The sequence below is a fragment of the Mirounga angustirostris genome, unplaced genomic scaffold (genome assembly GCF_029215605.1).
Source record: "Mirounga angustirostris isolate CCGP_5_RB_7025 unplaced genomic scaffold, mMirAng1.0.hap1 SCAF_7, whole genome shotgun sequence".
In the NCBI taxonomy this organism is placed as follows: Eukaryota; Metazoa; Chordata; class Mammalia; order Carnivora; family Phocidae; genus Mirounga; species Mirounga angustirostris.
Window position 1 is genome coordinate 22,187,988 of NW_026991715.1, and position 18,074 is coordinate 22,206,061.

An 18,074-nucleotide genomic window follows, 5' to 3' on the forward strand; every position below is an offset into this window, starting at 1 on the left:
TTTAATTCAATACTGCCTTCCTTTATTGGCTTAGGTGGCTCTGTCAGAATGCCTATTATGTCCCCCCTTTTTTGAGCACTTCTTTATTTATAGGACTATAAGATGCTCCAGGCTCATCCTCTGTTTTCCCTGCTACAGCCCTGGAGTCCGCCATTTCTCCACGGAGCCCTGGTTCTCTTTACTGGAGAGTGGTCCGTAGCATGTAAGGTCCGGACACCCAGTGCCTCGCTGGTGCTGGGGTGTCATTGCTTCTAGGCCCTCTTGTGGTGGAGCTAGGTAATACATGTGGGTATGCCAAACCGTGTTTACACACTCTCTGTAATTGTACTTCTGTCCACTTGTATTTATATTAAACTAAACCCATCGCTTCTCGGCCTTTTGGCTAAGATCAAGTGTAGTATATTAAACTAAACCCACGTTCATACAGATGTTTCTGACTAACCCCATACCACCCCATACACAGGGTTCATTTTTGGCTTGCTTGCTTGCTGATCTGTCACTTTTCTCTTTGAGAGTGAAAACCCTGTTTTCTACCATCCTGTTTACTTATTTGTTCATCCCCAGTATAGATGTAAAGCACTTTCAAAATTTTAAAGCCATACCCCTGTGAGAAATACGTGGACTAACTAGAGTGTAGTGTCTCCGCACAGTGCAGATTCTCCTTTTGATATTTAGTCTTCCAGGTTTAATTTTTGCATTGTACATGCCCTTTCTCTCCTGCTCTGATGCTGCTACTTGTGATTCTAAGGGCCTGAGCTATCCGTCAGTCTTTTTGAGTTGATTACCTTTGTCATTTTCTGAGGCTACTGAGATGAATTCAGTCTTGGGAGAAACACGGAAGAATAATTACCTAGCGAGACACAAGGTTTCTCAGATGAACTTTCTGGCGCAGGTTGTGTGATTTCTCGTTTTTTAAATACCAAATACAAAGTTTCTAATTTACAGTGATATCTTACTGTAAACATAGAACACTGTGTTGTATATAGTCTCTGCAAGCTGACTGAGCATGAGCGCACAGCATTCTACAGGGGACACTATGCCTGAGTTACTGGAACCCGTTCCTGTGCTTTCTGAAGAGTCCCAGCAGTTCTCCACAACATACTTTCACCTGCCCTTAGGTTTCTTTAGTCAGCGTGTTTCATTTTTAGTTAATTTATACTTTTGAGTGAAATGGCTTGTAGGGGGCTAGACTTGACTGTTAACTAAAACTATAGCTTTTAAAATTTTGTTTTATTTGGCCAAATACAGAAAAATTATATGTACATTTATGACACTTGCATTTGATAAATTTATCTCTTTCTAAAGTCTTTTTATAAGCCAAAACTTTCCTGAAGTTGTATTTTGTATTGGAGAAATTTTGGTTTTTAACTTCTTAAAATCTAAGTCTCTTTTGTGTTCTAAAGTTAGAGATTCCTTCAGGTTCTGTTTGTTTTCCCGTCCAGGAAATGGTTTAAAAATAGCTGCTTTGTGTTAGTGTTGGAATGTTCCTAGAAAGTAAATGTGTTCCCTTGACTCTGAAGTCTAGAGCATGTTTGGAGAGGATTCAGGAGCTGGAGGACTTGCTTGCTAAAGAAAGAGACAACTCTCGGCGCATGCTGTCTGACAAAGAGCGGGAGATGGCGGAAATAAGGGATCAGATGCAGCAACAGCTGAACGATTATGAACAACTTCTCGATGTAAAGTTAGCCCTGGACATGGAAATCAGTGCGTACAGGAAGCTCCTAGAGGGCGAAGAGGAGAGGTAAGCGCCTCAGGTGTCCCTCTACCTCACAGTCTGCTTCTTGCCCCCACGCTTTTTATTTAAGGAGTAATAACTAGGATTGGGCCTTTGCAAAAATTTTAACATTTAAGGCAATTTCAGGCAATTTAAGGCAAAATAAAGTATTTTCTCTGTTATTTTTTAACATCTAGGTGTAGAGGTAAATAGATACGGATCATATTTCTACCAAAACAACAAAAAATATTGTTTAAGGAATCTTATTAACATTATTTTAAATGTTGGACTGTTGTAAGATATGGAGTATTTTTCTTGAGCTTTTGATTATTTAATATTTTGTAAAGTACTTGGTTTTCTGAAAGAGACGTTATAGTCACTTTTCAAATCTGGTTAGTGTATAAATCCTTTGACACCTGTTCTTAGAAAAAGTTTCTAAGGGAAAGTGTCTGATTTAGAATGAGAAGCCATTCAGTTTCATTGTTACATACATTGTGATTGTAGTTTTCTGAAAAGAAAACACAGGTATGAAAAAATTAGGAAAAGTATACTAAACATAACAGTGGTTGTGCTAGGGTGGTGGTAGGTGGGTTGGTTCCTGCCCCCGTGTTTTCCACAGTTCCTGCATAGTGATTATATTCTGTTCCTAGGGAAAACATTCAAATTAATTACTTTTTTAAAGAATAGTGTGATGCACATGCTAGCACAAATAAGCTTACCTTAGTTAAGAAGTGTATCGGCCTCGTCCAGCAGATCTTCAGTAATGTTTTGCTTTAGAAAAGCAGTGCAGGAAAAGAAACGCATGTGCAGGATATTAATGTCCTTTTTTCTGAAGTAGGGAGGGCGTAAGTGTCTTATAAATGGAATGTTTGTTTTTGCCATGTAGACTGAAACTCTCGCCAAGCCCTTCTTCTCGTGTGACAGTATCCCGAGCATCCTCGAGTCGGAGCGTGCGCACAACTAGAGGAAAGCGGAAGAGAGTCGACGTGGAAGAGTCAGAGGCGAGCAGTAGCGTTAGCATTTCCCACTCGGCCTCAGCCACCGGGAACGTCTGCATTGAAGAGATAGATGTTGATGGGAAATTTATCCGCCTGAAGAACACTTCCGAACAGGTGAGAAACAGACCCCGCTTTTCTCCAGGAAGGCTTTGCTGACTGGTAGATGATTTCGCAGTTGCCTTAATGCCTCAGACTTTGTTTGGATTCGTAGTCTTCACAAGAATGAAATAAATTATATTCGTGAAGTAAAGTATACCTTAAAATAGGAGGCAGAGGAGATGGTACGCTTAGTGGTTTAAAGGTTTTCTTCCTTAACGTTTCTTTACAGAGCCGGAGCTTTCTTCCACACTTGGTCATTCTTGCACAGTGGCCTTCCTAAGGATGAGTGACTATTAGTGCCCGCCCTAGCCAGACTTGTGGGAAAGTTGGAGTTGTGGCTGTAAATGGGAGGTACTCTTCCACAGCTGTTAACCTCAGCAAAGGAAGGGAACGCGAGCCCAGACTCAGATATGTGCAGGGAGTATTTTTCTCTCTGAATAAATGCGTGAATACTAATGATTTAATTTGTATGAAGAATAGTATGGAGGCCTATCTTGAAATTATTTGTTTAAAAGTAAACAAAATATTCATAGGGCATTCTGAGGTTTTGAGCTGGGGCCTTTGAGAGTTCAGTAGTGAAGGTCCTCCCTGGCTAGGCATCATGGAGCTGGAGGTCGTGGAGGGGGGTGTGAGATGATGCTGGAAGGCAGGTCTGGGGGTTCGTGGAGGTGCAGTGGGATGGATGTCACTTTCTGAAGCATGTGTTCAGGATTTGTCACATGTTGTTTGTGAAAAGCATTCCTTTTCTCCTCTGTCTTGTGTATGGATGAGTAAATAATTTGGATGGGCAAAGGAAAGCTAGCAGTTCACGTACTAAAGAGAATAGGCTCCAAGCCCTCTTAGTCACGACTTTAAAAGCCGAAGAACAACAGTAGCCTCTGCTGCTCCATTGTTGTAGTTTGGCTGTTTTCAAAAGGCATGACAGCCCTGTGCTGAGTTATTCTAAAGCTGGCTTTCAGCCTGGTTTATTCTTGTCTTTGAGTTAGAGGTGGGTATAGATTAGTGCAGCTAGTTGCTTTAAGTACCTTGCACCTTTCCTCAGGTGCCCGGCAGCCCTTGGCAGCTTGGGGACCAGAAGTGATAGCCATCACTTGGGACTGGTCATTGCATCACTGACCCTTTTTCAGCCCCTTATGCTTTGAGGTAAGGGAGTTAAGTGTGGGCAGAAGTGGGATAGGTGCAGAAGAAAAGGGTTATATTTTCTTCCATCGGTTTTTAAGCTTATTTGCCTGTATTTTTTTTAAGATTTATTTATTTGAGAGAGAGCGAGAAAGAGAGACAGCACGAGCAGGGTGAGGGGCAGGGGGAGAAGCAGGCTCTCCACTGAGCAGGGAGCCCAAAGCGGGGCTCGATCTCGAGACTCCATGCTGGGACTCCAGGATCATGACCTGAGCTGAAGGCAGACGCTTAACCAACTGAGTCACCCAGGCACCCTTTTGTGTCTGTGTTTTTAAAGCTTAAAATAATCAAATATTAGATGTTTATAATTGTGATTATGACTGCTAGATTGTATTGTAAATATCATAGACCCACCCAATCTAGCAGTGAATATGGACCACTTAGTTTGGTTTACATCCCTTTTCTTCCAGTTTTGTCTTTTTTAAAATTAAGTACCTTAATATTAACACTGCAGCATTGTTGAAGATACTGTTTTGCTGAATGACAAAACCATGTTTTCTTTTTATGATAGGAAAATAGGAATCCGGGAAAGATAGCCACAGAGCTGTCTTAGCTTAACCGCCTGTGTAAATTCATTTGATTAGCCATCACTTTCTGTATACTCGATGTGACCTTGTTTTACTCTGTTTATGAATAGGATCAGCCAATGGGAGGCTGGGAAATGATCAGAAAAATTGGAGACACATCAGTGAGCTACAAATATACCTCAAGATATGTGCTGAAGGCAGGCCAGACTGTTACAGTAAGTGAATTTAATCATCATTTAATTTAACTTCGCTGTCTTAACAAATAGTTAAAGTGATTCAAGAAAATTTTTGGCTTAAAGAGAAGCATTTTAGAAATGGGCATTAGAACATCTTTAACATGATTAGGGAATTACAAGTGCTATTAAAGATTTTAAAAATTCTGTCTTATTGAGAGCAGTAATTGACTATTAAAAGTGAAAGTATTGACCTTTGAATTCTTTTTATTTTGTCTACTCCAGTAGATATAAAACAGCTGTCTCTTGACTGATAATTGTAGCCCAGTCTGATTCAGGAGATACTGCTTGGCATAAAGAGCTATTAGGAGGATAATCTATTAATGCTAAGGTATGCCTTAACACAACAGTCGTCAGCCTTGGGTGACCCTCAGCATCATCTGGGTAGTGTTTTGTTGTCCAGGTCCCACCTCACCCTTAGTCACCATCTCTGGTGTTGGATTAGAGACTTAATGTTTTGAATAAAAATTAGTAAGTGATAGGTCCTGATGTAATGAATCACTTTTTAAAACATAGAGAGGGTAGCATGGTTTTTACATAGTGTTTAAGTTTCTAGATTTAAAAAGAGATGGGCTTTGTGGCACTCTGACTCTGTTTTGAGTTCTAAATGGTTCACTGTTGCTGTGTTCTGAAATGCCACGTCTTTAATAATCACTAAATATCATAGCATACTTTTTAGAGAAGTAGCTTCATTGAGCAAATACAAAATTCCTTTACTTTTACTTAGTAAATAGATTTTGCAAACCATGTGTTGACTTTGATATAGATGTGAAAGAAGTCCACATTTTTATTCCTGAAGGATATAGAAGTGACGGTCTCTTTTTATCAGTTCCTTTTAAAAAATATTAAACACATATTTTAAAGTTTATGATTGATACACATCTTATTTTGTTTAAGATCAAAGGCTCAAACTGGTTAGGACTTCTCTTTTAAATAGTGTGTCATAGAGCTTGATACCACATTGTGAAAATATCAGATGCTAATTTTGTAATGGTAAAAAATGGGAACAAATGTCCTAACCACGCTGTTCTTTCTTCTCTTTAGTAATTATTACGGTGAGAGAAAATTGTTCAGTCCTATTATGTGTCTTATGGAAGCTGCATAATGTGGTGGAAAGAATCTGACATTTTAATTCAGAAGATTCAGATTTGAGTGTGCTCTCTCTCTCTCTCTAAAGTAATGTGAAACCATTATGCCAATCATCTGCTTTTTCCACTAGATTTAGTTCCTCAGGGACCAAATAGATATATATACTATAGGTCTAGTGGAGAACTCAATTACCATGTGAAATGTAATCCTTTTTTTTTTTTTTTTTTTTAGTAGCTAACATTAAATGTGATAAGCTCTTTGGAACATGGTAGTGACAAGTAATCTTACTATAAAATTGTACCAGGCAATAGCAAAGATCAGTTTAAAACACAAATAAGAGAAATATATGTATATATTTAAAATTTTCTTGTAGGGGCGCCTGGGTGGCTCAGTCGTTGGGTGTCTGCCTTCGGCTCGGGTCATGATCCCAGGGTCTTGGGATGGAGCCCCGCATCGCCTCCCACTCCGCCTGCTTGTGTTCCCTTTCTCACTGTCTCTCTCTGTCAAATAAATACATAAAATCTTTAAAAAAATAAATAAATAAAATTTTCTTGTAGCTGCATTAAAGAGAAGTAAAAAGAAAGGTATGAAATTAACTTTAGTACTATATCTTATTTAATGCAATGTATCCAAAATACTATTCTTTCAGCATGTGATCATTATAAAAAATTATTTGTCAGATATTTTACCTTTTTTTTTTCGGACTAAGTGTTCAGACTTACAGCTATGCTCACAGTACCATCTCACTTTTGGTTAGCCGTATTTCAGATGCTCAGAGGCCACGTATGGCTAGCATATTGAATAGGCTAACTCTGGAACATAATAGTTTTAGATTAAATTACCCAGTAAGGTTACCGACATTTTTTTTTTTTTTTTAAGATTTTATTTATTTATTTGAGAGAGAGAGAATGAGAGAGAGCACATGAGAGGGGGGGAGGGTCAGAGGGAGAAGCAGACTCCCTGCCGAGCAGGGAGCCCGATGTGGGACTCGATCCAGGGACTCCAGGATCATGACCTGAGCTGAAGGCAGTCGCTTAACCAACTGAGCCACCCAGGCGCCCCAGGTTACCGACATTTTATGATTATTATTAACACTAAACCAATTCTATGATTCCATATGAACCATGGTGAAAAAGTATTGCTTGAAATTAGGAAAACACTAACATTCCACATGACCTAAGCCTGGATCAAGTTGCTTTTTGTTTTATCCCAGTAAACGCTCCCTGTCCCTTTCTAGTTGTAATGCTATTTCTAGTCTTCCTGTTGCCATCATGTGGCCATTCATATTGTGAAATAATTTATGGGGTGTAAAACTTTTCTATTTTCATACGGTCTTTTAGAAACCTCAAGACTGGTGGTAGTATCCTATACATGAGGACACCGAGGTTGGTAGAGCTGGAGTGATTTGTCCAGGGTTCATACCTAGGTTTTCTTTTTTTTTTTTTTTAAAGATTTTATTTATTTATTTGAGAGAGAGAATGAGAGAGAGAGCATGAGAGGGGCGAGGGTCAGAGGGAGAAGCAGACCCCCTGCTGAGCAGGGAGCCCGATGCGGGACTCGATCCGGGGACTCCAGGATCATGACCTGAGCCGAAGGCAGTCACTTAACCAACTGAGCCACCCAGGCGCCCCACACCTAGTTTTTCTGACTCACATTTTCTCCACTCTGCCAGTACTCTTTTGCCAATAAAATGCATTAAAAATAGAGCAGAATTTCCTTGCTTATGAGAAGGGAAAAGTAATTATTTGTTGGCCTATTTCAGTAGTAGTCCTGTTTATCATTAATTAATGGGTTATTTGTTCATTCCCTGCATGCGTTCTGGAGTTCAGTCTCAGACACTCCTGGGGTATTGTGACACTGCCCCTTGTTGGAGACATACCAGTTTCTGTAAGAATGTTCTAGATGTGTTGTCTGCTGCAGATTTTTTGAGAGGAATTAGTAGGATCGCCTCACTGACTGCTGTTGGCCGCTGGAAGATACCTTTGGAAGAGTGGCCCATAAAAGCCCTAACAGGGTGCTGACAGGGAGAGCTAATCCTTGCTCAGTGAGCCAGCCCCGCTATGCGGCTAATCCCCTGTTCTTCACAGCAATCCCGTTTCTGTCCCATTTCATGGATAATGAGAATAAGGCCACTTGCACACGTTCAGCTGACATGTCGAGGGGCTAGGAGGTGAATGTAGATAATGTCACCTCAGATCCCTAGGTGTCAGCGTTCCCATTTATCGGATGGGGAAGCCGAGGCCTCAGTAGGTTCTCCTGGACACACAGCTAGTTTGTACAGCAGGTCTGAAGCTGGGACACAGTTCTGAGACTTAGAATCAGGGGTTCAACTCTCTTCATTACGTTGCCATCACTGGGATATGGGAGGGCTGGGTTCTGGGTGAACTGATGTCCTTTCTTTTTTCTAGATCTGGGCTGCAAATGCTGGTGTTACAGCCAGTCCTCCCACCGACCTCATCTGGAAGAACCAGAACTCATGGGGCACCGGTGAAGATGTGAAGGTTATACTGAAAAATTCTCAGGGAGAGGTAAGGCCGTTTCGTCAGGACCACTCCAGTGTCTGTTGCACTCGAAATTCCCTTGTGCAAGTGTGACTTCTTTTCACAAGTCACATTGAAATGTGAAGTGACTGATGGCTTACACCAGACCAAGGCTGCTGAGGAAATCAAAGTGAAGCCGACTTCACGTTTTAGGAGTGAAATGGGAGGGTATCGTGGAGCCCTGAACGTGAGCACAGGCTCCGCTTTCTGCCTCCCCTGCCCGCTGGCTTTGTCACTTCTGGCAAGTTCCTTCACCTCTCTTAGGCTTCTCATTTTAAAATGGGGGATAATAACAAGATAGGTCACAGAGCTGTGATAATACTAATGTAATGAGTATAATATAAATCAGATGCCCATTGGGAAACGCTTGGAATGTATCTATCTGGCCTCTGGTAACTATGTTATTAACTATTAGCTATGGTCCTCGCTCTCAGAATGTTTGTGAAACTCCTGAGTTTGAAGACTTTGGAGTGTACATCTGCTTGATGGTTTTGCTTTCAACCTGTCAGCCCTAGATTCTCATCGAAGAAGCTTCCCTGCCCTCACGTCACGTAAAGACCACCTGTGCCCTTCGCACACGCGCACACCAGCCCCCCCCCCCCAAACGGGGCTCTGTGAAGGGGGCAGTGGATGCAGGCCAACCTGCAGCTGCCCCTTCAGGTTTCCTTCTCTGCTCCTGTGGCGCCAACTGCAGACCTCTTACCCTGTCGTCTGGTGCTTGGCCCATTGGCCTCTCTCACTAGAGTCCTAAGCACATCAAGGGCAAGGATCTATTCTGATTTTCGCTGGCACATAATAGGCATTCAGTGAGAATTTCCCTGGCTGAAAAAATGTTAAAAATTAAACACAGACCGTCCCTTAAGTTCAGAGAAATAAAGCAACTGACAGGATTTGCCGTGGGGGTCCGACGTGTTTGTGTTCCCAGTCCTCTGCCTGGCGGCCTTCCCATCCGTCCCTCACTGGACGCATCTGCTGGTCCTTGGACTGCTCTTCATTCGGAGTCCTTGTCCACCGGGGAGGAGTTCCCTTGATCTCAGGCCGAGCCCGGAAGGGAAGCGGCCTGTGATTCTTTCACCGTAGAGCTCGGCACAGTTGTGTGAGACTAGGGGGCGGCTCTGGGGAATTCACCCCCGATACCCGGCCTGGCTCTCAGGGGAGGGGCGTCGTTGACACATGCTGTCAGTCACTCGCGGGCTTCAAGCTGTTGGGTCTCCTCCGCTCTCCCTGCGGAAGCCCTTGCTTGTTTCTTGTGTTGGGCGCATTGGGGTCCTTCCCCATCGCTGCTGCCCCCTGCACTGACCGCGGCTCTGGTGCTGGACGCCCCCCCGATGTCGGCATTGGCGGGACACGGGGCCCCGGGCACGGCCTGTGATGAGGGGCCGTGCGGACGCAGCAGACTTTTGTGCGCCCTGGGATCAGTCCTCATCTCGCCCTTTGTTTCTCTGTGAAAACGTATGCAGGTTACGAGTGATCTTGTAGGAGGGGTTTGCAATGTAGCAGGTTGAAAAGCCCCCAAAACATCTTAGATGGAGTGGCCTGTGAACAAACAGATACCACGAACGGGATGGAGCTTGAGATGGTGTTACACTGACGTCTCCACAGAGCCGACTAAAGCTCGGGTTTCCCTTCATAATGTAAACCCTTGAATATTAGATTATTTGGTTGGTTGGTTGGGCTGTTGTTTTTAACCAACTTCTGTCTTCTGCTTGCTGGGCTCTATTAAGTGACTTCGGTCAGAAATGAGGAAAGTATCAGGAATACAGTTTTTATGTCTGTGGTTGTCAGACAAGTCACATTTGGTATTTAGTCCTTTAATTCTGAAACCATGTTTCTTAGTAGGTCCCAGACCATATTTGCAACAATCCAGAATCACCACCATAAAGACCATTGTTCTGTAAGATTGTAGATAATTAGCTTAAGTCAGTTTCATTTTTTACGTGTATTTTCCTCTTGCTGAGGCATTGGAAATGTCAGAAAATGCACTTAAGCTGTCTATAATGGGAATATATGGGCTCACACAACCAAAAATCCAGAGATAGTGGACTTGATCCAGTGGCTCACCCAGTGTCCCCAAGGTTCTTCTGTGTGTCTGTTTTCTGAGTGTCTTCCTTGGTTGCTGCAGGATGGGTGCCGGATGCTCCTGGAGGTACATCGTTCAAGGTTGGCTTTTTGTGGGCAAGAGCCTGGTTCCCTGTGAGTTTCCCATCCTGGACTTTACTCGTATGTACCAGCTTGGGTCACAGGCTCACGTCTAAACCAGTCCCTGGGAGGGTTTAGAGGACAGAGTTAGCTTGAGCTGCCTTCTCCCCTCCAACAGCTGGATCCTACTCTGCTCCTGTGACTCATGTGTCCCATCTCCATGGGAGAGAGGGGGACCCAGCTAAAACTGGGGGCTTTGACAAATGAGGATGGGGATAGTGGACGACTAAAAACAGCAAATGTTGACTGGCTAAAATAGAATGTTTTTCTTTTTTTCTTTTTTTTTTAAGATTTTATTTATTTATTTGCCAGAAAGAGAGAGAGGGCGAGTGTGAGCATAAGCAGGGGGAGTGGCAGGCAGAGGGAGAAGCAGAATGATGTCCTGCTGAGCAGAGAGCCTGACGCGGGGCTCGATCCCAGGACCCTCAGGTCATGACCCGAGCCGAAGGCAGACGCCTAACCGACTGAGCCACCCAGGCGCCCCTAGAATGTTTTTCTGTGCGGGAAATAAGAAAGCAGTCTCTCTGTACCTTCTGAAATATAGTCCTAAATGAAACTTTCGTATATGTGAATGATTACTTAGGTGTACAGAGATATCATAGTTTAATGGTCGGCTCCTCCACCCACAAAAACCGCTCTGATCTGTAGGTAACAATTTGCTGATTTCTGTGGCGTAGGTATCCCGCACTCCCCCCGCGGGGACTTCAGGCTATCAGCATGTCGTGACTGAGCAGAGTTGGAAGAGGTGAACTCATCAGCTGGTGCTGGCTGGCCTCGGTGTCCTCCTGAATCCTGTCCCTTTATGTGCGCAAGGCCTTAACAGGGACCCACAGATAATACATTTTGTAGACAGATCATTTATGTGGGTCTTTTAGGGCACTTGATAGGGCTGGATATCTTGCTGCGAGGAATTTTTTTGATAAAGACAGTTACCTACTAGCACCTTGACTAATAACAATTTCCTGGGCCTCAAACTCCCAACAGTTTTTGGTTCTAAATTGGTTTTATGATTTTTCTATCCATTTTTGGACATTATTTAGCGTACTTGTTTTTCTCTACGGGCTTTCTGCATTAGATTAATTGGTTTTTAAGTGTCATCAAATGAAAAGTGCTTAACAACATGCTTACGTTAAAAGTAGTTAAATTGAATTAATTTCTGATTAACTTTGTTGGGCAAATTGCTTTTTCTGAGTTTTGCATTTGAGGACAACGTTCTTAAGTCACATGCTTTAAGAACCCGCATTTCCAGATGAGGTGTATACACTTGTCACCAGCTGCCCAAGCTGGAATGTAAGATTCTCTAGTAGGTTTTCTTTGACTTTTCTTGCCTCATTTTAGGATGAATTATGGAAAGCTGGGTACTCTGAGATCTTTATGAGAATTCCTTTTTCTGTTTTGTGTGCCGCCATCCCCCAATCGATCTCTTACTTTGAAGCATTATAATTGAACTAAGGATTCACATGCTTTTTTGTCAGTGTGGGTTTGGTCACAGCAGGCTGATATTTGGGAAATGGCTGTTTGTGTGTGTAACCACTGCCTGAGCTTCCAGAGTTGAAGTTTCTGGCTAATGGAAACTCTCAGAATGGTCCATCTTCTTTGGCCATGCAACAGTAATCAAAATTCCCCAGAAAATACTAGTGTACACCTTGCTTCCTTTGTAAAATATATCCTTGGACATATTTTAAAATGGAGCTCTCATTTGTACGACACAGTGTTTTTGGTTTTCTTTCTCTGCCATTTTAAACTAGCTGGTTGTGTGTTAGATTCCAGATAAGCTTTTACTGACATAATTTTAGCCTCTTCGTTGGTGGAGTTCTCTTTCTTGAGTGACCCTGGGATTTGGTACAGAATAAGGTGAGCAGCTCCGTGGCACTCTGCAGGACGCACTCATTTACTTGCTGCCAGCTCATCAGGTCAGCCTTCCGCTCACACAGAGACTCTTCTGCTGCATTGTGTAAGTCCAGGAGCGTCATCTGCACGTGAGCCTTTCAGCAGGGAATGGAACTGGTTACATTCTCTCGTGCCTCCAGTGAGTGACGGGACTGTTTGCTGCGTGGAATACACGGGAGCTGCTTCCCTAGTGTGTTGGTAGTAGGGAGTGCTCATCTGCCTTGATTCCATTTCCCAAGAGGAACCAGTCGCTGAGGGTGGACTGTTGTCACCATGGTCCCCAAGATCACAGCACTTGGCCTTCACCTTCATTTTATTCAGCATTTATTTAGTGCCTTCTTTCTGCTAGGAGCCAGGATCTTGAAGCTGAATTCATGCTGAGTGTTATAAAGAATCCGGTGTGCTGTATGGTTCAGAGAGTTCTCAGGAGCAGAATGGGATCAAAAGCCGGGGAAACGTCGCAGCAGGTGTTTCACGCAGGACACCAGTAGTTCCCCTGCCGGGAATATTGAAAATCTAAGAGCTGCTACCAGTTATGCAAAATTTCCTGCTCAGTAGCTACAGCTATCGATGAACCACTTTTTTCTTTTTAAAAAAATAATCCCTAATGTAGGAAAGATGCGGTTTCTAAAAGCTAAGCAAAGAAAAGTTCCCTCTCCCCGACTGCCTTTGTGATTTTTAAGTGTGGTTTTAACTTGAGATCGAGCCACTCTTGTTTTAGGAGGTTGCTCAGAGAAGTACAGTCTTTAAAACCACCATCCCCGAAGAGGAGGAGGATGAGGAAGACGCGCCTGAAGTGCTGGCAGAGGAAGAACTTTTCCACCAGCAGGTATTACTCTAATATTTTTAAGCTTCATTGACAGAATTACATAAAAAACAAAATCAATAGTGAATTTGGTTTTTTCCCCCTGTTACTTGATGAACCACGTAAGTGATTGGCCCGGTGGGTTTGGTTCGTTTTTCCTGAGGGGATATTCAAGATAGCGCGGTAGAATACTGGAAGAAAACGATAGCCCTTCTTTTAAAACATTTGTTTTCTTATGTCACATTTCAGTTTTGTTTTATAATGTACCTAGGACTTGTACGTCTCTTATAAATAAGTATATATGGGCTGGAATGCATGCTTAAAATTATTGAAGAGTTCTGTGATAGAGAAGTTTAGATCACTAAATTAGAGTATCTGCATATAAACTTAAAAACCAGAGTAATGTTCAACTGCAGTGGGAAACAAAATTCTTGCTATATAGGTTCCTAATCATCTAATTACAAGATAGATTTTAGCTGATGCTTGGGCTTTTGAGAGCCCTTGAAATAAACTCCAAATTTGATTTTAATTAATTAAATTGGAATTATTAATAAGTAATAAGCCTTCAGTTTATGTTCTCAAGCTGTTTGAGTCAGATGGTTAATCAGAATTCCTACCCTTATCCTTCTAAGACTTTGTCTGTGTGTCTGCAGATTTATAAATCTCTTCGTTTTGCTTCATTGGCCCCAGTCCTACTCCCCAAAACATTCTCGTATGTGGTTAGCCGCCAGGGTTGAGAACCACTTGAAGTGGGTTGTATGAGGTAGAATGAATTTTTGGATACTTCCTGATACATTTTGGAGGACTATTTAAGAACAGATACTTTAGGCTTAGCTTGAACAAGAAAACAAGGACAAGATCCATTTCCTGCCCTTACTGGGAAGCATCATAATGCCCGAAAGTAAAGTAACAGTGTCAGAGATACCTCAGGGTGCGGGACAAGTGGCTCAGAGTAGGGGCTGGAGTGGGCAGATGCTGGAGAGCTAAGGCCGCCAGAAGAGCTGACAGGATCTCTGGGAAGTATGCTTGTCCAGTGTTTGGAAGGACTGGCAGTTGCCTGGGTAGCAGGAGACAGCCCGTGGTGTTCTGCGGGTGTTCGACTTACCTGTTGGCTGTCTTAACACACACCCCGAGGCTTAGTGCCTTCGAACAAGTATTTCTCACTTGCCGTGAGCGGTGGTCTGGCTGGGCTCAGCTGGGCACTTAGCTCTTTGGCTCCACGTGATGGAGAGTGAAGTTAATGATGCGGTTGCCCCCAGCTGCGATCGTGGCTGGGGCTGGAAGGTTCTCCTTGTTTCTCTCCATGTTCCTTTATCTTTCGGTAGTTTAGCCCAAGCTTAATTACAACATGGCGGCTGGCTTCCAGGAGGGTGAAGGAGAGCGCCAGATCTCTTAAAGGCTAGGCCCATATTCTCTTAGCCAAAGTGAGTCTCGAGGCCATCTCCAGTCCTAGTGAGGGTAAGCAGTCGTCAGCTCTTGACGGGAGGAGAGGCAGAGAATCTGTGGTGATCTTCCATTCACCGCAGGGGATGTGTCAGGACTTACGCGCCAAGCATATCTGTCCAGTTGTATTGGAGGGTGTGTGTCAGACATCCAGGGAATGGGGAGCTCGGGGGTAAGTGTGCAGTCAGGATGCCTGGGCAGATAGCTTCTGCACACTGGAGCCAAGGAGGCGCCGACGCCGAATCCGCAGTTGACTCCAGCAGGGAGACTGCAGAGACACGGAGGGACTGTGTAAATGGAGGTTCATAAGGACGTAGTGACAGAACTTGAGCGGGGCGAGAAGGAAACGAAGTCAGATGTGTGAGGCTTTTAGCTTTTGTTGAGCAGAGTAGGTAATGATTTCAAGGTTTGAAAGAGGGAGGACAAAAGGGTAGATATTTTGACTTTGCATTAGAGAATGGGTCCAGTGGCCTTTCGAATTGATTAGAAGGTTTTTTTTGTGACCTTCCACAAGCCAGTTTCAGTCCAGTCCGGTGGTAGGTAGGTCTCAAGTCAGACCGTGAGGCTTTAAGGAATTAGTGGTAAAAGAGAAGAACGGAGGGAGCCATTTTGACTTCACATTTGAGGACGAAGCCAGAACACGTGCTTTGGGTTGCGTAAGTGGAGGACGCAGCCAGCTGGAGTCCCTGATGTGGTTCAGAATGGAACCCGCTGACCTCCTGTTTCCCAAGTTATAAAAGGAGGTTATTTATTGAACAGCCACTTTCAACTTCAGCTGCATATTATAATTACTTAGGGAGCTTTAAAATTGCATATAAATAGATACCACTTCCCCATTTAAATGAGAAATTCTCATTTAGTTGATCTAGGGACCTAGATCAGATTTTTTTTTTAAGCTCCTCCGGATCTGAATATGCAGCTGGGGTTCAGTGTCGCTGTTCTGGAATTTGTTGGAAGCAGTCTGTAAGAGAAGGTTACAGAGGGTAAGTGGGAACGATAAGGGTTCATTTGAAGTCAGGTAATACGGATTTGTCCTGTCTCTGCCTTAGTTGAAAGTACTGTCATCTACTTTCATAGCACCGATTTTTCTTTCTACTTTTCCTCATCAGGGAACCACAAGAGCATCCAATAGAAGCTGTGCAATTATGTAAACTTCTCAAGTCAACGGTCTTCCTCAAAATAAAGAAGTATGGTAATCCTTACCAACATGCAGTGCAGAGCCTTCTCAGAAGCACAGAATATTTTTGTATTTCCTTTATGTGAATTTTTAAGCTGCGAATCTGATGGCCTTAATTTCCTTTTTTGACACTGAAAGTTTTGTAAAAGAAACCATATCCATACACTTTGTTGCAAGATGTGAATTATTGACACTGAACTAACTGTGTACTGTTTGGAAAGGGTTCCTCAAATTTTTTGACATTTTTTTGTATGTGTGTTTTTTTAAGTTCTTACGAGAAGGGGACGGGAGGGTAAATAAACCACTGTGTGTCTGGGCATAATCTGAAGATTGCTCTATCTGTATTAGCAATCTGCTCTTGATTACTCTCTGCTATATATAATGGTGCTGTGAGGGGGGTCATTTTTCAATATATCAAACTTTTGTACTGAATTTTTTTGTAATAAACAATCAAGGCTTCAAAAATTTTTTTTAATAGAAAAGAGAAATTTTGTAAGAAGGCAATATTAACCTAATCATCATGTAAGCACTCTTGGATGAAGGATTCCACAAAACTTTGTTTTATGGTTACTTCTTCTCTTAGATTCTGAATTCATGTGGGGATGGGGGGTGGGGAGGAAAGGGTTTCCCTTAAAACGCATTAGCTGTGTTTTTAAAGATAGTGTAACTTGCTTTAATTTCCTATGTTACATTAACAAATAAACGCTGTTTTAATATTAATCTGCTGTCTTTTTTAACTTTAAAAGCCCGATTTTGGGGGGAGAAAAATACTGTTTTAGTTTTGCTTTTCGTAAAAATAATTTGGCTTCTTGTTTAAGCTAGTTGTTTCTTTAAGCTTTGGTAATGAGGGAGATAAATAGAGAAATACCCTGTTCTGGTGTCTTCCCCCCCTTTTCAGTACTGTTGTCATTAATAATGGTAGTAACAATAATAAAAGCAGTGATAATAGCTAATGCACAGGCATTGTGCTCTGTGCTTTATATTTTTGAGCTTATTAACAATAAGACCTTTCAAAATCTCTTTAAATAGGAAAGCCAGATGGGAACAGGGACAGTGGCAGAGGACACTGAGGAAGACATTCCTCTTAAAGGAAGAAGATGGAGATAATACCTAGAATCTAGTTTTACTGTCTTGTAAAGTCGAGAAGAGATCCTGAGTAACCGGTACCTTCTAGAGGCTGAAGGTGTGAGGGCTCTGACCTAGGTCGGTGTGTGCTCTGGGGCGGTGTGGTTATGTATGGCAGTAATTAGGGTGTCATTTGTTAGGGGTTTAGGGCATTTTTGTCTTGTGATTGCTTTAGCCCAACTGTGTTCATCTTGTAGAAAGTGGGAATGTCTGGACCATCCCTAGAACGGACAGATGATCAATTTCGGAAGCCAACCCCCAGAGTCCGTGTTTGGCTTTCCCTTAAAATATTCCTGCAGGAAGCGGCGTAAAGACTGCCAGCTTTCTCCTGAAAATAACCCCCAAAGTCTCAGAATTGCTGTGCTCTGCAGATTTACTGCAGACTCTGGTGCCATCCCAGACACAAGATAAATGCCGGGGAAGATATTCTGTCTGGTGAAGCAGATAAAACGATAACTTCTCAACCCAGATTTATCTTCAGAATGAGAATAGCACTGCAGCGTATGGCCAGACTCGGCTTTGAACCGTTTTGCCACAAGATGGGGTTCTTGCCATCAGAATACACTCGGGGTACTTTATCGCTGGGTAAATTAGCTTCTGGAATCGGACGCTTGCAGGCGGTAGGCATTAGGAAGCGTTGGCAGCTGTACTCGGGAAGAGTGGTGCACACTCTGTAGCCACCCAGATGGCCAGCTAGCGAGGGAGGGCGAAACCCAGGACCCTGGTAGCACGAGGTGTGGCGTCTCTGCACGTGTAGCAGGCCGGAGGTTGTTGGGTTTACTCAGTCTGACCAAGTTTAGACTAAATTGAGGTTCTCGGAAAGCGAGCAGTACTTGCACCTGCGTCCCCCGCCCCCGCCCCAACACGAGAGGCGGAGGGTCAGAGCCCCTGTTGCCTCCTGCATCCTCACTGTGTCGCCACATCCATGGAGCTTACGGGTACATTTCTGGATTATTCAACTATTTTACAAGCACGGAATTTCCCCTTATGTTATCTTTGGTGTTCTGGTTTCACCACTATTTAGACAGGGATTTCGTTTTTTTTTTTTTAAAGTAG

General features: G+C 43.0%; 1 protein-coding gene and 1 pseudogene across 1 annotated transcript in view; both read left to right on the forward strand.

Annotated features, from left to right (window-relative positions):
* The window catches only part of LMNB1 (lamin B1), a 53,019-nt gene extending 36,529 nt beyond the window's left edge, over nt 1–16,490 (forward strand). The window contains exons 6-11 of the mRNA XM_064595844.1: nt 1,521–1,741; nt 2,601–2,826; nt 4,628–4,732; nt 8,248–8,367; nt 13,190–13,297; nt 15,826–16,490. Of these exons, the coding sequence (XP_064451914.1) occupies nt 1,521–1,741; nt 2,601–2,826; nt 4,628–4,732; nt 8,248–8,367; nt 13,190–13,297; nt 15,826–15,867 (822 nt within the window). The 3' untranslated portion in view covers nt 15,868–16,490. The remainder of the gene's footprint in view (nt 1–1,520; nt 1,742–2,600; nt 2,827–4,627; nt 4,733–8,247; nt 8,368–13,189; nt 13,298–15,825) is intronic.
* LOC123837027 (U2 spliceosomal RNA) lies at nt 363–447 on the forward strand (annotated as a pseudogene).
* Nucleotides 16,491–18,074: the final 1,584 nt, after the last annotated feature.